The 20190-nt window shown below is 36.8% G+C and overlaps 1 protein-coding gene across 6 annotated transcripts in view; it reads right to left on the reverse strand.

Moving 5' to 3' along the window:
- The window catches only part of LOC138175833 (USP6 N-terminal-like protein), a 201909-nt gene that overhangs the window by 146498 nt on the left and 35221 nt on the right, over positions 1–20190 (reverse strand). Inside the window, exon 1 of one of the 6 annotated variants that reach the window (XM_069106378.1) lies at positions 652–1199. The exons of 4 other annotated variants lie outside the window; for them this stretch is intronic. In XM_069106378.1, coding sequence (XP_068962479.1) covers positions 652–782 — 131 coding nt within the window. In that variant the 5' untranslated portion in view covers positions 783–1199. Of the gene's footprint in view, positions 1–651; positions 1200–20190 lie in introns of those variants that run through there. One more of the 6 variants, XM_069106387.1, reaches the window with a different exon arrangement.

The following is a 20190-nucleotide window of genomic DNA, read 5'->3' on the forward strand; positions in this document are numbered from 1 at the left end:
AGTAGAATTATTAGAAAAAATAAGATTGCTTTAAAAAGAAATAGCAGCAGATAAATGTAAAAAACACTAAAAAGACCAGAAGAATTAACCACCCTCCAAAGCTACAATAATAATATTGTCCCTTACCATTGACAATATTCATCTGACAAAAGCACTTAGATTTCAATCTATTAATATAACAATTAATATGACTAAATAGCAAAATAAACATAAATTGAATAATTTTCTTACTTGGATGTAAACTGATTGTAAGATCTTTCAATTTTACCATTAATAGTTACATTTTTTATAATCAGGAAGAATAATTTTTAGCTCATGTTTCTGGCTATGAAAATTGTGAAGAAAATGTTCTCTGCTGCAAATATAATAAAATTCTCCTTATTCTCCCTGACTTCTACTAGCTTGCTTATGATATAACTAAGTTTATGGTTTTTAAAATTTGTCAATTACAATTGGCTTGTTATTGACTCATGTCTAAGCAAGCAAGTCTGAGAAACTATGAAATTCAAGTATCAGAATTACAATAGCATATTATATCTTCATGGTAACTGAAAATACATTTTAAGTAGCTGTTCTGTAAATAGTTACATAAAAAAAAATCACTGAATGCCTCAAAGTGCTATGATCCAACATTCTTAACACTATTCCTACCTTTCTTCCCAGTGGCTGATCTTTGTCTTGATGGTGACACCAGATCCTTTACAATTTGTAAGACTTGAATCATTGCTGTTTAGCAAGACCAAAAACTCCAGCTGCTCCTCCGGAAATCCAACAGGTTTCATCACTAACAGCTCATTACATTTTTGCTTTCAGTGAGCTCAGAAATGCTGAGACACCAACACAGTTAACCATCAGAGAAATAAATGCCTTTTCTAGCTGTCCCATGAATCCTTTGAAGCAGTTAAAAAATTCAAAGTGGATTCAGCACATGTGAAAAGCACCATCTTCAAGGCTCAAGGTGCCTTTCCATGCAAAGTTTCAATTAGTAACAAAAAGAAAATTTCTTCTGTATAACAGCATCATTTTCTCAAAATACTTTCTCTAAAAAAGTGATGGAGTTTAAAAATACTATGAAATAAACACATAAAAAGAATACACAAAAACAAAATTTCCTTAAAAGTACAGCCAATAATAATAAATAATCAAAGTGCAAATATTTGAACTTTCTCTAAAACCTTATTACATTTAATTTTTTATTTCCCAGAAATGAAAACAGATGAAAATAAAGATCATCTTGATAATTCCAAGCTGCTAATAATTCTAAAATCACTAAGCACTGTCAAAAATACCGACAAGAATAGCCCTTAAGTTCCTCCTCATCTTTTTACACACCTCAGACATTCTGGGTACATGATTCCTTTGTGTCAGTGCACAGCAAACACCCTAGTAAGAGCTTGCAGTTTCTTCTATCTCACCACCAGAGGCAAAAAGGAACCTCAAGCATAATCACTGTTTCTGTCAGGTAAGTTTAAGGGACAAATTATAACAAATGTTCAATATTTTTTTTACCAGTTTTTAAAAGGTACATTCATTAGCATTACTTAAAGCTACCAAAAAGATAACTACATGAAAAAAAAATTTTCAGGCATAATTTTCAGTCCTCTCAAAATGCTATATCTATGTCTCTTGCTCCTTCATGCTTCCATCATGTGAACCATCTTATTGCCCCCTCCAGTTCTACAGGAAGAGTTTCTTGATCTCTTCCACCCAGCTGCTAGTGTCCTCCCTGGAAATTACTTTGTCTTTTTTTTTTTTTGCCTTTTGGAGGGCAATTGGGGTTAAGTAACTTGCCCAAGGTTACACGGCTAGTTTTTTTGTGTGGGTGTTAAGTGTCTGAGGCTGGAACCGAACTCAGGACCTCCTGACTCCAGGGCCAGCTCTTTACTCACTGAACCGAACTCGGGTCCTCCTGACTCTGGGGCCGGTACTTTACTCACTACGCCACCTATCCACCCCTACTTTGTCTTCTTTCAATAAAATGAAAGCTCTTAGAGGACAAGATTATTTTATTTTTGTCTTTGTATCCTCTGTACTTAGCATGGTATCTGATACAAGTGTTAGATAAATGTGTGCCAAATCAATGTCAGTCCATTTATCACTGCCTGCCAAATTAACTTCATATTCTCCTTAGTATGTCAATCAAGGCCTTCTATAATGTGTTTCAATCTACCTTTCTAGATTTATCCTTCACTAACTTCCTTCATATCCTTTAACTATACTCATGCATGATTAGGGAAAATATTTTAAAAGCAAAAATACTTATTTAGCTTATGTTGTAGGTATAAAGTAGCCTAATAGCATTACATCTAAACAGTAAGGGAGATGTTTTGAAAGTAAAACCACCTATTCAGTGAAATAGTTCTTATCCCAAATCCTTATTCTACAACCATGCTTTCTCCTTCCCTTTCCTTATTCTTTTCCTCCATGCACACACCTCCAATTCAAACATGTTCAAAGTGAAACTAAAATGACACTGCAAGTCAAAGAATAAGATAACAGAAAGGAAAACACTGCCATCCAAGACAAAGAAAATTATCAATGAAAGCAAGTAGTACTAATATGATCTCCACCACCTACTGTCCCTGACTGAATGCCCAAGACTTCTCCTTTCCCTATTTTTATTAAAAAGGGGTTTATTTTCAAATGATATATAAACAATGGCAATACCAAAATGTAAGTAATATAAAGTTGTATAAGTGCTGAATAGAGAAACTGGTTAAGGAAACTGACATGAAACCTATCTTCAAAAAAATATGCTGGTAATTTCTTATAATGCTAACCTCTGGGAAATGACAAATAAATTAATTAGAACATCTTAATATTTTATGATAGAGGCAAAAGGGAGGTCATGGAGTTTCTTAAGCAAGGGAGTAGCATAGACTGTGCTTTAAAAGTATTGTCTTGAAAGTTTTGTAGAGGATGTATTAAAGAGTGGAAAGACTACATAGCAGGGAGATGAACTATAATGCAACAGCAATAGTTCAGATAAGAGATGATGAGGATTTTAACAAAAATGGTGACACTGAGAATGCTAAGACCAAGAGGAATACAAGGTATTACTGTAAAGGCGGAATCAAAAAGACTTGGTAAATCATTACAAATGAAGGAAGGAACTTGAGGATGATTCCCAGATTGAAATTAGATAAGTAGAAGATTGATAACGTCTTCAACTGACATAAGAAAGTAACTCAATCTTAGACTTTATTAAGAGAAGCAATATGTCTAATGACTCCAATGACTAGAGAACTACTAGTCCTATGTATTATGATCTGGTAAAAAAAACATCAAAAATAGTTTGCTCAGTTTTGGTACTACATATTAGAAAGGATATTGATAAAGTAGAGAGTATTTAAAGAAGGATAACCAAAATGACAAAGGAAGATTATGCTATATCAGTATCAGTTGAAAGGGACTATAAGTATTGAACCTAAAGAAGACAAAGCGGGGATATAGGAATTATCTTCAAATATAGGCTACAAAGGGCTGTCATGCAGATATGTGATTTAACTTGTTCTGCTTGGCTCTTAAAGGTAGTGTGGGAGCAGCAGATGAAAGACACAGAGAGGCAGAACTGGCTTAACATAAGGCAAATCTTCCTAACAATTACAACTATGTAAAAGTAAAATATTTTGCCTCAGAATAAAGCTCTTCCTTCATTAGAGATATTTAAGCAAAAGGGCAGCTAGGTGGTGCAGTGGTTAGAGTTCTGGGGTTGGAGTCAGGAAGACTTGAGTTCATATCTATCCTTAGACACTAGCTATGATCCCAGGCAAGCCACGTAACCTGGTTTGCCTCAGTTTCCTCATTTGTAAAATGAACTTGAGGAGGAAATAGCAAATCACTCTAGTATCTTTGCTATAAAAACCCCAAAATGGGGTCAGAAAGACTCAGACACAACTGAAATAACAAAATAAGCAAAATTTGACAACCTCCTATTAGCTATGCTATAGAGAGGATTCTTTGTCAGGTATGGGTTATATCAGATGTCCTCTGAAGTTTCTTAGAAGTCTGATTCTAGGAGTATTTTGGATCTGTAACCTTTCTTCAAAACATTTCTTAGATATTAAACTACCATCATTTGATAGGACATGTACTACAATTAAATTTTTTTTCAAACTGTAATCATACTAGGGACAAGAACTTAAAAATTCAAGATATAGTCAGCTAAATAAGAACATAGATATATGTTACATAACTGAATGTTATAATCTCAATTCTCTATTATTTCTTTTCGGGGGTGAACAAATCAATTCATCTTATCTTACTTTTCATCATAGCCAAATTTGCAATATAGAATATAATTGCCTGCTTGGGATGATAATGTTTAAAAATGTATTTAAGATTAGAAGTGCCATGCATTACAATTACACATTTTCAAAAGCTTAAATTACACATTAAAACTTGGAAATCTTGCCCTCAGATGTTTTTCTACAAAAATATATAATCTGCAATAGATCTTGTTCATATATTCTAGAATTTTCTTTTCTTTTTTAAACCCAATGCTAATTATGCAAGTGAGGGTTCAGATATTAATACTATCTGCCAAAACTTAGTCTACTTTGGACTAGAGATTTGGAAATTGAGAAAAGTAAAAGGTTTATTCTGAAGTTGAAAACTGAAAACTGAATAACCTAAAATCTTCCTCTAGTCTCCTCTTAACTTTTCTGTAAATGATACTACCAGTCTCCCTAGACATGATTAAGGCATTCCTCTCTCTGATCAACCACATCCAAGCAGTAGTCAAGTGCTGTCAATTCTATCTTTGCATCAGCTCTTCTCTCAGAACTATTCCCATTATAACAACAATAAAATGGTAACAATAGCAATTATATAGCCACTTTCAGGTGTACAAAGTGTTTTACATTTTAACTCATTGTCATTCTTACAAAAAATTCTCTTTTTTTTTTATCCTGTCCCCACCTCAAAAGGTGCAGTGGATAGAATATTAGGCTGGGAATCAGAAAAACTCAACTTCCTGAGTTCAAAACTGGCTTCAGATACTTACTAGCTATGTGATGCTGAGTAAGTCACTCAACCCTGTTTGTCTCAGTTCCTCATCTGTAAAGCTGGAGAAGGAAATGGCAAACCACTCCAGTATCTTTACCAAGAAAACCCCAAATGAGGTCATGAAGAGTTGGACATGGCTAAAAAACAACTGTGCAACAAAAACCTCCTCAAAAGTCTGTTGTTTCTAATCTACCTTCTCTCATCACTGCTTCCTTTCTCTTAGCCCCTTCTCTTGCTACTCCTCTGTTGAGTAAGATGAATTTCCATATCCAACTTTGTGTGTATATATACCGTGTTTCCCCAATAATAAGACCTATCCCGAAAATAAGCCCTCCCCTTACTGTGTAAGATTCCTCTAAAATAAGCCCTCCCCCGAAAATAAGCCCTATTGAGTGCTACTGTAGTGAAGGTGATCCCCTGCGCTACACGCTACATTACGGTACCCTCTGTATGCACCGTCCCCACCCCCCCGGGTGAAACACATGCCGCGCTCCAAGCTGCATCCAATCAGAGCTGCAGCAGTGAGCGTGTCATCCTGTTCTTCCCTAGTGATTTGCTTGCTGGCGCCATTGAGAGCAGTGCCACGGAGGAGAGCTGAGGCAGGACAACATAAGCCCTCCCCTGAAAATAAGCCCTCTGGTGTTTTTCTTTCCAAAAAAATTAATAAGACAGTGTCTTATTATCAGGGAAACATGGTATATCCCCTCTTTGAAACAGTTCAGAGTGAGGTTAAAGCATTGCCCACTCCCCCATACCCAACATTTTCCTCCTTATTGTAAAACTCTTCCTTATGTGCCTCTTTTATGTGAGATAATTTTCTTTACTCTTCCTCTTTGTTCTGCTGTTTCAAGTATATCCCTCTTTCTCACCCTTCCATTCTTCTTCAGAAATCATCCTAACATAACAGAATCATAATTACACCCTCTAAGTAGAATCCTTCTGACTACCCTAATGATAATGAAGTTAAGGGTTACAGGTATCACTTTTCCATAAGAATGTTAACATTTTAACTCTATGTTTCTCTTGAGTCTTGTGTTTCAATGTCAAATTTTCTATTCAGCTCTAGTATTTTTATCAGGAAGGCTTAAAATTCCACTATTTCGTTCAATTTCTATACACACACACACACACACACACACACATACACACACACTGTTTTGCTGGGTAGGTTTTTCTTGAATGTAATCCTAAACTCCTTTGCATTCCAGAATACTTCATTCCAAGCCCTCTGCTCTTTTTGGTGGCAGTGGCTAAATCTTGTGTCATTCTTACTGTGATTCCATGGTAGTTAAATTTTTCTTTCTTGCTGTTTCACACTATTTTCTTCCTTGACCTGGAGGCTTTGGAATTTGTGTGCAACATTCCTGGGAGTTTTCATTTTGAAATCTCAGAAAGCAATTGGTGGATTCTTTTAATATCAATTTTTCCCTCTGATTCTAAGATATATGGGCAGTTATACTTTATATTTTCTTGAAATATGATGTCTAGGTTTTGCTTTAAGTCATAGCTTTCAGGCAGTACAACAGTTCTTAAATTATTTCTTCCTGTTCTATTTTTCAGGCCAGTTCTTTTTCTTATGAGGTATTTCACACCTTCATCTATTTTCCAGTCCTTTGACTTTATTTGCTTCTTCGTGTCTCACAAAGTTATTAGCTTCTTCCACCTGACAATTCTAATTTTTAAGGACTTATTTTTTCTTCAATAAAGTTTTGTATCTCTTTTTATCATTTGGCCAATTCTGATTTTTAAGGAACTATTTTCTTCAGTATTTTTTTTGTCTCTTACTGTGTTATTCTCTTTTCATAATTTTCTTGCATAGCTCTCATGTTTTTTGCATTTTTCCTCTACTGCTGATTTGATTTTTAAAATCATTTTTGCTCTTTTCATGAAAAAAATCTGTAGCTCTTCTAGAAATTCTTCTTAGATTTGTTTCCAATTTTCATTTTCTTTGAGACTAAAGATGTTTGTAAATCATTGTCTTGTTCTGAATTTATGTCTTGAGGATCCCTGTCACCATAGCGGCTTTTTATTGTCAGGTTCTTTTGTTGTTGTTAGCTCATTTTTCCAACCTATTCCTTAACTTTATATTATTACATTAGAGTTTGTCTCTGCTCACCTCTGGAGGATAACTGGCCTGAGCATGAAGCATTAATGTTCTGCTGCTTTCAAAGCCACATCTGGGGCCTATGTATTTTTAGCACTTCGAAAATGGCATAATTCAGGGTGAAATCTGGTCACTGTCTTCCTGGTCTGGCTCTAGTCACCACTCAGGTAGTACTGCTCTGCTAGCAGTGTCTCTGACCATAATCACTCCTCTACATCCTGGAATTGGGTAATGGAGTTGACAAATGGCACTCAATTCTGTGCTCAGTGCTAGCACAGGGTTCTGCCTCCCCCCACCCCCCAAAAAAATTTCTTTCTGACCAGATTTTCAGTCTCCTGACCTTCCCTGGGTGACAGGCACTCCTGGTGCTGCCACCACTGCTGATACTGACAATTCCCACTCCAAAGCCCACAGTCCATGCAGTGCCCTCCGGCCCAGTACCCACCCCAATGTCTACAGACCTCTGTTTCTGTCTTCCTCAGTTACCCTGGGCTAGAAAAATGACTCACTGTGACTTTTGTTGGTTATCTCGGAATTCAGTTTGATGTACTTTTTAAAGTTTTTTAGAAGGGTATGTGTAATGCGAATGTAAATTTTAAAGATCTTCCCTGCCCCTAGGCTAAAGTGCACCAGAAGCCTGGGGAGGGAGGCTTGTTTTTCAGAAGATACTTTTTGATTGGCCAGTGGGTCAAAAAGGTTGTTACATTCTCTGAGCCAGGAGAAGGCTATATAAGCACTGATGTGTAGCTTTGTTTGGGGACTCACTTTGAGAAGTGTTCTGTGATTTGATCTGATTTCTGGGAAGCCGTTGTTGAGAGTCCCCCGGCTTTGAAAAACCCAGAATGTGGAAACCCAGATGTTGACTGGGTATGGATGTAATGGTTGGACAGTTTGGAAATCTGTCTACTTGATGTTTCTGTCTTGATAATTATGCCTGTATACTTTGAGGTTCAGGGTGCTGACCTTTTCTCCTGAACAAGGTAAACGATATATGTCTGACTGATTAAAGTAAGCTTGTTAACCCATTTTGAGTTGCTTTCCTTTAACAAAGCAGATCCAAGAACCTGTGGTAGCTGCAAACCCTGAGGACACTTGGGGTGCTTGCTGCTACAGTATGTTAGAAGAGTGCAGAAAAAAAGCTTCCTTCACTCCACTATCTTGGCTCCTTCCCCCAAAAGTTTCCTTTACAAGGCAGTGTTTGAGCTGCATTTTGAAGGAATAGGATTCAATGAGGCAGAGTTGAGGAGGAAGTATATTCCAAAACACTGGGCATTGTCAGTGCAAAGCCAAGGAGATGAATAGCCATGTGTGAGGGACAGAGAAAAACTTGGTTAGCTGGATTTCTGGAAGGGTAACAAAATAAAATATGGTTTAAAAGATACAATGGGACCAGGTTAAATAGAATTTTCCAAACTAATCAGAGGAGTTTACATTGTATCCTTTAGACAATAGGAAGCATTGGAATTTATTAATTAGGGGAATAACCTGGTGACATCTTTATAAATAACTTTACAGAAGTATGGTTAGAATTTAATTGTATAAAATACTAGATGTGCTCTTAAAGAGGTTCAGTACTGCTATGTTACTACTTGGGTTTTAAATAGTGGGGGCAAGGGCTAAGTGGTGTATTTTTTGTTTTGTTTTGTTTTTTGCTTTGTGGAAGACAATTGGGATTAAGTGACTTGCCCAAGGTCACACGGCTATTTTTTGTGTTAAGTGTCTAAGGCCATATTGAACTCAGGATCTCCTGACTCCAGGGCTGGTGCTCTATTCAATGTGCCACCTAGCCACCCCTTAAGTGGTGTATTAAAGGTATAAATAAGATAGGGATAAAGATTGAACCTGTGATTTCAATGATATAGATAACTCCAAGGTGAGAAAACTCCTTTAACCAACATTAGGAAACTATGTTGTCAACTTCTCTGGAACTTAGAATATTAGAGTTACCTAGTGTACTGACAGGTTAAGGGATATACCCAGGGTTGCACAACCACTCTGTGGCAGAGGCAGAAGTCTTCTGAGGCTAGCTCTCTATTATGCCACTGTGCCTTCCAAGGGTACTCTAACAGAACTATGTAAACTCTAGCCATAGAAAGCTTACAGATGGTTTTGATGATCAATGCAACTAAGACAGAGCTCAAGCTTAGCAAAGCAGCTTGAAGACCATCAACAATTTATGCAAAATGTAACCTTTTGCAACCATAATACAGATATTTTGGGAGATTTGCATATGGCCTTATTTTCAAATTCAAGAACTCATACTAAAAATGGTATTCAGGAGATCAGAGATCAAAATACTACTTAACAATTCAATATAAAAAATTCAAGATGTCAATAAAAATTATTTTCAGATTTGAAATTTATTTTTAAATTTATTTTTAGTTTTCAATGTTCACTTTTATAAGATTTTGCTTTCTAAATTTTCTCCCCCTCCTTCCTCAAGACAGCATACAATCTGATATAGGCTATATATGTATGATCATAGTAAATATATTTCCATATTAGTCATGTTGCAAAGAAGACTTAGAACCAAAGGGAAAAACCATGAGAAAGAAAAAAGAGAAAGAAAATAAGTGTGCTTCAATCTGCATTCAGACTCCATAGTTGTTTCTCTGGATGTGGATAGCATTTTCCATCATGAGTGTTTTGGAATTCTCTTAGATCACTGCACTGCTATGAAGAGCTAAGTCTATCAAAATTGGTCATTACACAATGTTGCTGTTACTATGTATAGTGGACAGTTATACAAGCATCATGGCAAAAAACTGAAATTGAATCACTTCCATTTGAATCGTCTCAAGAAGATTCTGAAAATCACCTAGCAGAATACGATATCAGACACTGAGGCCCTTTTTCCAACTAAACTGCCAAGCATTCACACTCTGCTTCAGAGAGCACAACTCTGATGGACTCGTCATGTTTGAATGCAAAACCTACGCTTGCAAAAAAAAAAAGGCTATATTATGGAGAGATCACACAGGGCAAGCGTTCACATGGTGGTAAGAAGAAGCAATACAAGAACACTCTCAAGGTGTCTTAAGAACTTTGGAACTGTGTGACATGGGAGACACTGGCAAAGGACCGCTAAGCATGGCATGTTCTCATCAGAAAAGGTGCTGTGCTCTATGAACAAAGCAGAATTGAAATAGCCCAAAGGAAATTCAGGATACACAAATTTAGAGAATCCACCCCAAATGTTCACCCAGACTATTTGTATCCAACCTGTGGTAGAGCATTCTGAACTTGTATTGGTCTGATCAGCCAGTCAGATACACTGAAACTTGACTTTAGCATGATGATGTCATTTTGGTCCTCTTCGAGAAAGAAGGACAACCAGAATTCTGGTTCTGCTTACTTCACGCAACATCAATTTATACAAATCTTTCCAGGTTTTTCTTAAGCCCACCTGCTCATCATTTCTTATGGAATAATAGAATTCCATTACATTCATATACCACAACTTGTTCAGCCATTCCCCAATTGATGGGCATCCCCTCAATTTCCAATTCTTGGCAACCACAAAAAGAGATGCTATAAATATTTTTGTACATGTGGGTCCTTTTCCCATTTTTATGATCTATTTGGAATACAGATCTAGAAGTGGTATTGCTAGATAAAAGGGTATGCAGTTTTATAGTCCTTTGGGCACAGTTCCAAATTGCTCTCCAGAATGGTTGAGTAAGTTCACAACTCCACCAACAACGCACTAGCATTCCAATTTTCCCACATCTTCTCCAACATGTTTTGTTTTGTCACATTTTGTTTTGTCATAACATGTTTTGTCATGTTAGTCACAGAACTGAAATTTCTTACTGTTGATTTTGATCACCATCCTAAAAGCTTTATAATCTGGGCTTATCATTGCAATATAATAGTCCAACAAAGTCAAAATTTTTAAGTACACACTTATTATACAAACATGTGTATGTGTGTATAACATGTTCATTAAGAATATTGAATACACACACAAATATACACAGAGAGCCTTAAATAATCAATGGGAATCTATTCTAGAAGCTTTCCACCAGGGAAATGTGTAAAAATTATAGTAACAATTACAAGGAGGGTAACTACCAGACCCCTCGCCAAAATGCTTATCCTTAGAAACCTCCTGCCTCCTTTCGTTTGATTCCCAGAAATCTAGTATCAAAATCTCTACCTCACAGCATTAGCCTCACTATTCTCAATCCACCCAAGCATATTGCTAACTGAATGCAGCAGCCCTCATAGCCATAATATCTGATTGGAGTAATTTATACTAAAGTAGAAAAAAAAAAAAGCTTAATCTTCCCAGATGGTATTTACATGTTGAAAGAAAATGTATTAATATAACTAACAATCTATAATCAGAAAAAAAAAATGGGTGGGGAGATATTTTTGAGCAAATCTACACTGACAACCTTTTGATCTTAGACTCCCAGGGAGTATGATAAAGGAATAATAGTACTGTAGTCTAAACATATTTTACAGAGGAGGAAACCGAGATGGAGATAGTTAAGTGAACTTTCACATAATCAGATGCTTAGCAGTATCTGAGTGAGGAATTGAATCCATGTCTTCTATCTCCATAGCTGGTCTCCCTCCTATACAACATTTAGCAGAATAAAGCCACTTCACTGTCTCCCCATTGAGAAAATTGAGGCCATTTGCTTCAATTTCCCTCTTCTTCCTCCCTCATCTTACAACTCCCTAACATCATCCTTGAGCATCTCTTCCTTTACTACAGTCTCTGATGAAAAGGAGACCTGTCTCTGTGTCTAAACCAATCCCTTTGTATATACCACCCTTGATACCAACCTTTCCCATTTTCCCTGCCCTCCCTATGTCCCCTCTTTTATTCTCTCTCAGTTTCTCATGGATGTTTTCCAGATACCTATAAACCTCCCAAGTCTCCCCTAACCCTAGGGAAAAAAAATCATACAAAACCCTCACTACATCATAGCTTTCCTGATAGCTATCATCTTATAACTCCCCTTTTCAATTCAAGTCTTTCTCACTGTCAATTGCTTCTACTTCTGGTCATTCTAAACCCCCAGTTGCCTTTGTTTAAACCCCATTTTCTACAACCCATTGACTATTCTCTTTTGCTCATGTCCTTCAACCCAACCCCACTGACAATTCACACTAAAGTTACCCATCCTGTCCACTATACTCTCTGGAAAGCATGTTCCATAGATTAAAAAAACAACAACCTTTAATTTTAAACTTTTTCCTTTTGTGGTTCCTCTATTTTCTTCCACTGAAGACCTGGTTTCCTCCTGAAGATTCCCTGGTCACCTTTTCTAGAACTTAAACTCATATTCCCCACTGAGTGGTTGGAATAGGGGTACTGTGATAGTCCTTGCACCCTAATTCATTTAATCTATATTCATCATCCAATCAAGATTCTGGTGGTTATTATCAACTGCTCTACAGAGAGGATGCATATAAATGCATGAAGGGGAGTAATACTGATTTTATTCCTTTTTCTAGCATCTTTAAGGTCTTCATGACAAGAACTACTACAAAGCAGAGATAAGTCTCACTTTCAACCCTAATTCTTCCTATTTGGAACTATGAAACTTTCCCTTATCATTTCCCAGTCAGAAGTAATTTCTCTCTATTCACAGCATTTTATATTGCTCATATGGCATTTATTATGCACTACGTTGTACTATCATTACTTATGTAGTTACTTCCTTTACTGAACTGTAAACTTGAAGAAAAAAACCATTGCTTTTATAATAATTTATTCATTGTAGAACCTAACAAAATTCTAACCACATAAAAGGCTCTCAATAGATTATTTTTTAAAAAGTAAATGGATCAGACCAGCCTTAAGAGTCAGACAAGAGGACAGAAAACAGTTTACTTCCATGAATGTGCTTCTAGTTCTGTCAAACTTGTGAAAGTGGGTAAGGAGGGGGGGCGGAGTCAAGATGGCAGAGTAGAAGCAGGACCTCCCCACTGCTCCGGTTTCCACCGTCCCCAATCCATATGAAAAGGGGACTCTGAATAAACTTTGGAGCTACAGAACCCACAAAATGACACAGAGAAGCTAACCTCCCACTGAGGACAGCCCTGCAGGCCGGCAGGAATCGGCCAGCACAGTACTCTGGAGCCGAGCCCAGCCCCACACCAAGGCTTTAGCCCCAGGGCGGGCCTGACCGGCCGCCAGCCAGAGGGACCTCCAGATCAGCAGCAGCTGTGGCCTTTCCAGATTTATCAACACATAGATGTGAAGGACAAAGTGAGAGGTCAGTACAGTCTGGACTTTGGGACCCAGGAAGTGGGAGTGCGTGGCTTTGGTCCCCGGAGACGAGAAGCTGGCACAGGCAGCCAGTGCCACATGGCAGCTTCAGCTCCTGGCTTGCAGAGTGTAGGGGGACCAAGCACCAGTCTGACGGGTAATTGCTCTTGCTTAAACCTTCTTAGATCTGGATTGCAGTCTAGGGTGGAGGTCCTGGGGTGTGTGTCCAGCTTGCCAGAGCATGTAGAGACCTCAGAGAGGGCACCCATCTAATACCACCAGCAGCTGAGAAAACCCCAGCATTTGGGATGAAAGCTCCCCTGTCTGGTGGCAGAATCCTGTGGCAAAAATCCCAGGGGTCAACTGACTGAGGGGCGATATGCCCAGGCAAAGGAAACAAAGCAAACAGAAGATTCCAACATTACACTCCTATTTTGGGGACAAAAAGGAGCAAAGCATAGAACAGGAGAAAGACAGTGAAGTCAGAACTCCTGCAAAAGCTTCAAAGGAAAATATGAGCTGATTATAGGCCATAGAGGACCTTAAGAGGCAGATAAGAGAAGTGGAGGAAAAATTGGGAAGAGAAATGAGAATGATGCAAGAAAATTATGAAATGAGAGTCAACAGCCTGACTGAGGAAAATCACACCTTAAAAAACAGACTAACTCAAATGGCAAAAGAGGCTCAAAAGGCAATAAGGAGAAGAATGCCTTAAAAAGCCAAAAGTACCAGATGGAAAAAGAATCTCAAAAGCTCAATGAGGTAGAATCATTGCTTCAGAATTAGATTGGAGCAAATGGAAGCTAATGACTTTATGAGAAATCAAGATGCTATTAAACAGATCCAAACAAATGAAAGAATAGAAGGCAATGTGAAATATCTCAAGGGAAAAACCACTGACCTGGAAAATAGATCCAGGAGAGATAATTTTAAAATTATTGGACTACCTGAAAGCCATGATCAAAGTAAAAAACTAGAAATCATCCTCCAAGAAGTTCTCAAAGAAAACTGCCCTGATGTTTTAGAAGCAGAGGGCAAAATAGAGGTTGAAAGAATCAACCAATCATCTCCTGAAAAAGATCCCAAAAATCAAACTCCTAGGAATATTATAGCCAGGTTCCGGAATTCCCAGATTAAGGAGAGAATTTTACAAGCAGCCAGGAAGAAACAATTTGAATATTGTGGAAACACAATCAGGATAACCCAGGATCTGGCAGCTTCTACACTGAGGGATCGAAGGGCTTAGAATATGATATTCCGGAGGGCAAAGGAGCTGGGATTAAAACCAAGAGTCACCTACCCAGCAAAACTGAGTATCATGTTTCAGGAGAAAATATGGCCATTCAGTGGAATAGAGGACTTTCTAGCATTCTTGATTAAAAAAACCAGAGTTGAATAGAAAATTTCACATTCAGATACAAGAAGCAAGAGAAGCATGAGAAGGTAAACAGGGGAAAGAAATCATAAGGAACTTATCAAAGTTGAACTATTAACATTCCTACATGGAAAAACAATAATTGTAACTGATGAAACTTTTCTCAGTAGTTGAAGGGAATAGAAATATATATGTCTATATATGAGGGTATATGGGCATATGAATACATATGTGAATGTGTGTATTTATGTTTACAGGTATACATAGATAGAGGGCACAGGACCAATTTAACAGGAAGGGATAATACTTAAAAGGTAAAATTAAGAGGTGAGACAGGAATATAACGAGAGGAGATGGAAAAAGACAGAATGGGGTAAACTATCTCATATAGAAGAGGCAAGGGAAAATGGTTATAATGGAGGAGAAGAATAGGAAGGCAAAAGGGAATGGGTCAACCTTATTCCCATTGAATTTGGCTTGAGGAGGGAATGAAATACACACTAAATAGGGTATCTCACCCTCCAGGAGAGTAGGGGGGGGAAGGAGATGAGAGGAAGGATGATGGAAGGGAGGGCAGGCTCGGGGGGAAGGAAATTGGAAGCACCCACTTTTGAAAAGGGATGGGATCAAAGTAGAGAATAGAACAAATGGGAGGTGGGATAGGAGGGAGGGAAATATAGTCAGTCTTTTACAATATTCTACTATGTTATTGTTTTGTATTAGCCACACATGTACAACCTATACTGAACTGCTTATCTTCCCAGTAAGGTGGGTGACAAGGAAGGAAGGGAATAAATCTGGAATTCAAAGTTTTAAAATCAAATATTCAAATATATACATATAAATAAATATATATATACTATTATTAATATGATTTTACATGTAATTGGGAAATAAGATATACAGGCCCTGGGGCATAGAGATCCACTGGAAAAGTCAAAAGTGGTATGGGAGAAAATATGGGAGAGAGCAGATTGGAGGAGGGGATATCCTGTGGGACTGCTATTTTGGGGCGGTGGGTAGGGGAAAAACGGGGAGAAAATTTGTAACTCAAAATCTGGCAGAAATGAATGATGTAAATTAGAAGTTAATAAAGCATTTGAAAAATAAAAAAAATTAAAATAAAAAAATATTCAATCTAAAAATAAATAAATAATGAAAGTGGGTAAGAAGAAAACAATTAGAATACTACTTTTTTTTCCACAAAAGACAACATTGGTACAGAAAGAAAAAAAAATCTTTAGCAAACCTATTAAGGAAAATTTACTTGCTGTATATATGGAAAACTGAACTTACAATTTTATTTTCATATAAGGTTATACTTATACATAATTGTACATACTTCAAAACTTAATTCAGTTCTCCAAAAAAACCTTAGTACTGTCAGGGCATTCTTGAGTATAGCAATTTTTATCTTTTGGAGAATAAAGGAGATGAAGTGTAGTATATTTTATTTTATAGTTAACGGAAGCTATCTTCCAAACATGATACTAGGGGGGAGAATAATAATAATGACAATACTAGTAATACCAGTAATAATAGTAGTAAAGAATATTTATATAGTAGTTTATGGTCTACAAAGCAAATTACATGTTAATTCACTTGATCCCCACAACCTTGCGAGGTATTTACTATTATTATCCATATTTTTGGTTGAAGAAACTGATATTGTGAGAGGCTAAGTGAGCAGCTAATCAGGTTCACAGAGCTAAGAAAGTATATGAGGTAAGATTTAAACTCAGGTGTTCCTGACTTTAAGTCCTACTTTCTATCCACTGAACCACCTAGATAACTCCATGGGGAATATAGGGTCCAGCAGATACAAAGGATATTCATCCAAATAAAAGATATAAGCTGAAATCTATTTTTTTAATCTATAATTAAGATATTTCCATTTTTAATTATTTTACTTAAGAGTCTTTCAAAAAAATTTTAAAGAACAATGACCCATAAGGAGCTGTGGTATAATCATCATTTAAGTAAAATTCAAAGGCAGATAAATTGATTTTTACATTTCCTATTTTGACTAAGAGTTTAAATTAATTTTTTGGCATTTAATTAAAGTCAATGCTTTGTAGTTATAAAACTTAGGAGCATACTATGGTTAGAACTAACTTTTCATTTTAAAATCTCATATGTCCCATAAATCTTTAAAACTTAATGAGAATTAGAATCTCAATGTATTCATTTGTTCCATTTTTAGCTAAAGAACATTTATCAGGCCAAAGAATAAGTAGTGTCATGTTATGAGAACTAACCTTGTCCAAAGCATTCTGATTTAAGAACAGGAAATTAGTTGTGACTAGTTCATATTTCAGAAAAAGAAAATAGAAAATTATATTGTACTTAAATATTTAATATCCTGAAGGTTTCAGAGTTTATGCTAACTCCATTGGACATCTTCCTTTCAGATGCTGATAGGGAAATTCATCATATTGAACAAGGGCTCCCCTGTTCAATCTCACCATCATCCCACAATATTACAAAGCAAAAAGGTCAGTGTCTAGATCAGGGGTGGGGAACCTATGGTCTCGAGGCAACATGTGGTCTTTTAGGTCCTTGGGTACAGCCTTTTGACTGAGTCCAAGCTTTACAGAACAAATCCTTTTATTAAGTGGATTTGTTCTGTGAAATTTGAATATAGTCAAAGAGCTGAATTTGAGGACCTAGAGGGCCAAATGGGGCCTCAGGGATACAGGTTCCCCACCCCTGGCTAGACAGTCCCCCACATCTCCTCAACAAATATCTAGGGAATGAAATAGATTGAACTTTGACTGGAAAAGCCAAAAAGAATTTATAGAGTCATTATTCCAGGCTAGTGTCATTGAGGGAGAGAAACAGAAAGGTCTGTAGACATTGGGGAGGGAATCTAGACAAGAGAGTATGAGATGGGCGGGGAGCATTCCAGCTCTCAGGAACAGGGCTAAAACCTAGAAATGATACCAAATTGGAAGCCCAGGGCATAAAGAGATCTCAGAAGCTGGTTGAACAAGATGTAGAAATGGGTGTGACCTGGAAAATATACCACCCATTACCCAGTTCCAGGTCAGAGAGAGGTGATCTCAAGCTTAGGCTCTAGTTAGGCTCTACTAAACATGGTTCTAGGAGGGAAAAGATAATTAGGTAGTTCTGATCCCTGGAACAGAGCACATCCCAAACCAAAAGAAGCTGGCAGTTCAGTCATAAATGAAACTATAGAGACTACCAACAGGTAAACAGTAGACAAGTCCAAAAGCAGTCAACTGAAATTCCTAACCAAAAATAAACCAACACACCCAAACCTGGGTAAGGAACTTACAGAACTCAGACCAGAAGGGAAGAGAAAAGATATCCCACCGATGCCCCTAGATCACATCATCTTGTGGGCAAAAACCTTATAGGATCGTAATCAGAGCTTTGAAAGCAACAGAAGGATGCAAGGGGACAGAAGTTCACGCCAAAAATCATATACACACACAGACACAATGAGAAGTATGCAAAGCCTCAGAACTAACATAAAATCCAAAGTCAAAAAGCAGGATGAAAAAATGAGCAAACAAAAAAAGAACCTGACCATAAAAAGTTACTATGGCAACAGGGAAATTAAGACAAAAAAAAAACAGAAAAAGTGAATGACTTGAAAAATCTATAAGCAGTCTCAAAGAAAAATGCAATATGAACAGAAGTCCAACAAGAATTCCTGGAAGAGATAAAATAAGTTTAAATATGAGCTAGAAATGATTTTAAAAACCAAATGAGCAGTAGATGAAAGAATGGGAAAACAAAAGAGATAAGGAAGAAAGATAAACTTTGGGGAAAAGATACAGAAGAATTATGTAAATTAACTACTGAAAAAACAACTCTTTGAAAATTAGAATCAGACAAATGAAAGTTATTGACTCCATGAGATATCAAGAAATATCAAACTAATGTCAAAAGATGAAAAAAAAGAAATGTGGAAATCTCTCACTGGAAGAACAAATGACCTGTAAGATAAATCTATGACAGATAATTTAAGAATCACTGCAATACCTGAAAGCCACGAACAAAAGAGAAGGGGTATAGACATCATATTTCAAAAAGTTATAAAAGAAAACCATCCAGATATTTTAGAACCAGAGGCAAAGAAAAAAAAAAGAATCTACTGGCCAATTCCTTAAAAAAAAAGAAAAAGAAAATTCAAAAGGAACAAGGGAACACAAGACATAAAAACAAGAGAATGACTTGAAAACCAAAATTCGGCTCCCAGGTCAAGGAAAAATATTGTTAGCAGTCAGAAATAAAGAATTCAAGTACTGAGAAGTCATAATCAAGATTAGATAAATGCCACCAATAACAAGTAGCAGAGAGTTTAGAATGTGCTACTGCAAAGAGCAAAAGCTCTAGGCTTGCAACCGAGAATAACCTATCCAAAAAAACTGATGTGAACTGTGATGCTAAACAGGCCGTTAGCAAACTAGAGGACTTCCAAGCGTTCCTGATGAAAACACCAGAGCTACGTAGAAAAAATGACATCATCAAAGGAGTCAAAAGAGACATAAAAAAGGTAAACATGAGTGAGAAATCATCAAGGACTAAACAAGGTTAAATTGTTCACTTTCTTAAATGGGATGATACATGAAGCAACACAGAACTTAATCATCTTCAGAGGTGTGATTACACTGTTTGGATGAGAGAGTATTAGGAAGGCACTAGGAGAGGGGAGGAAAAGAGAGAAAGAATGGGAGAAATTATCTCATAATACAGAGTGCACAAAGAAGACTTTACACAAGAAGATGGAAATGTAGTGGAGCAGATGATGCTTGAACCCCACCTTCATATGAAATGGTTAAAGGATATAAGAAACACATGAAAACAGATATAGGACATGGAAAAAGAAAGGAAGAGGGTTAAGGAAAAATGGGGAATGAGAGGAAAGGCATAGTAGGGAAGGAATAAGAAGCAAAACTGAGGGCAAGGAAAAAAGAGAGATAAGTATAAAACAATAGGATGGTGGGAAATAGAGTTGGTAATGACAACTCTGGATGTGAATGAGATGAACTTACTCATAAAATGGAAAAGGTTAGCAAAATGTAATTAGAAATCAGAATCCAACATGTTGTTTACAAGACACACTTGAAACAGAAAAATACAAAGAGTTAAAATATGGGATTGGAGCAGAATCTATTACAATTTAACTAAAATTAAAAAGGCGGGGGTAGAAATTATTCCCTAATATGCAGTCAATTATACCACTGCTAGACTTATGCCCCCAAATGATCAGAGAAATAGGAAAACTGATAGAGAACAAAATTAATAGAAACAGGAGAATAAGGTACCTTTACACACACACACACACACACACACACACACACACACACACATATACATATACACACAGGATTTTAAGTGTTTCATAGAAGGAATTTAGTAGGGTTTTTTAAACCTATTTTTTCAATATTTATGTAGTATTACAATGATTTGTTCTTTAAATGTTTGCTAGAATTCATTTTTAAA

The sequence above is a fragment of the Petaurus breviceps genome, unplaced genomic scaffold (genome assembly GCF_028583685.1).
Source record: "Petaurus breviceps papuanus isolate PSGF00001 unplaced genomic scaffold, PetGlider_PUasm1.0 79, whole genome shotgun sequence".
Classification (NCBI taxonomy): Eukaryota; Metazoa; Chordata; class Mammalia; order Diprotodontia; family Petauridae; genus Petaurus; species Petaurus breviceps.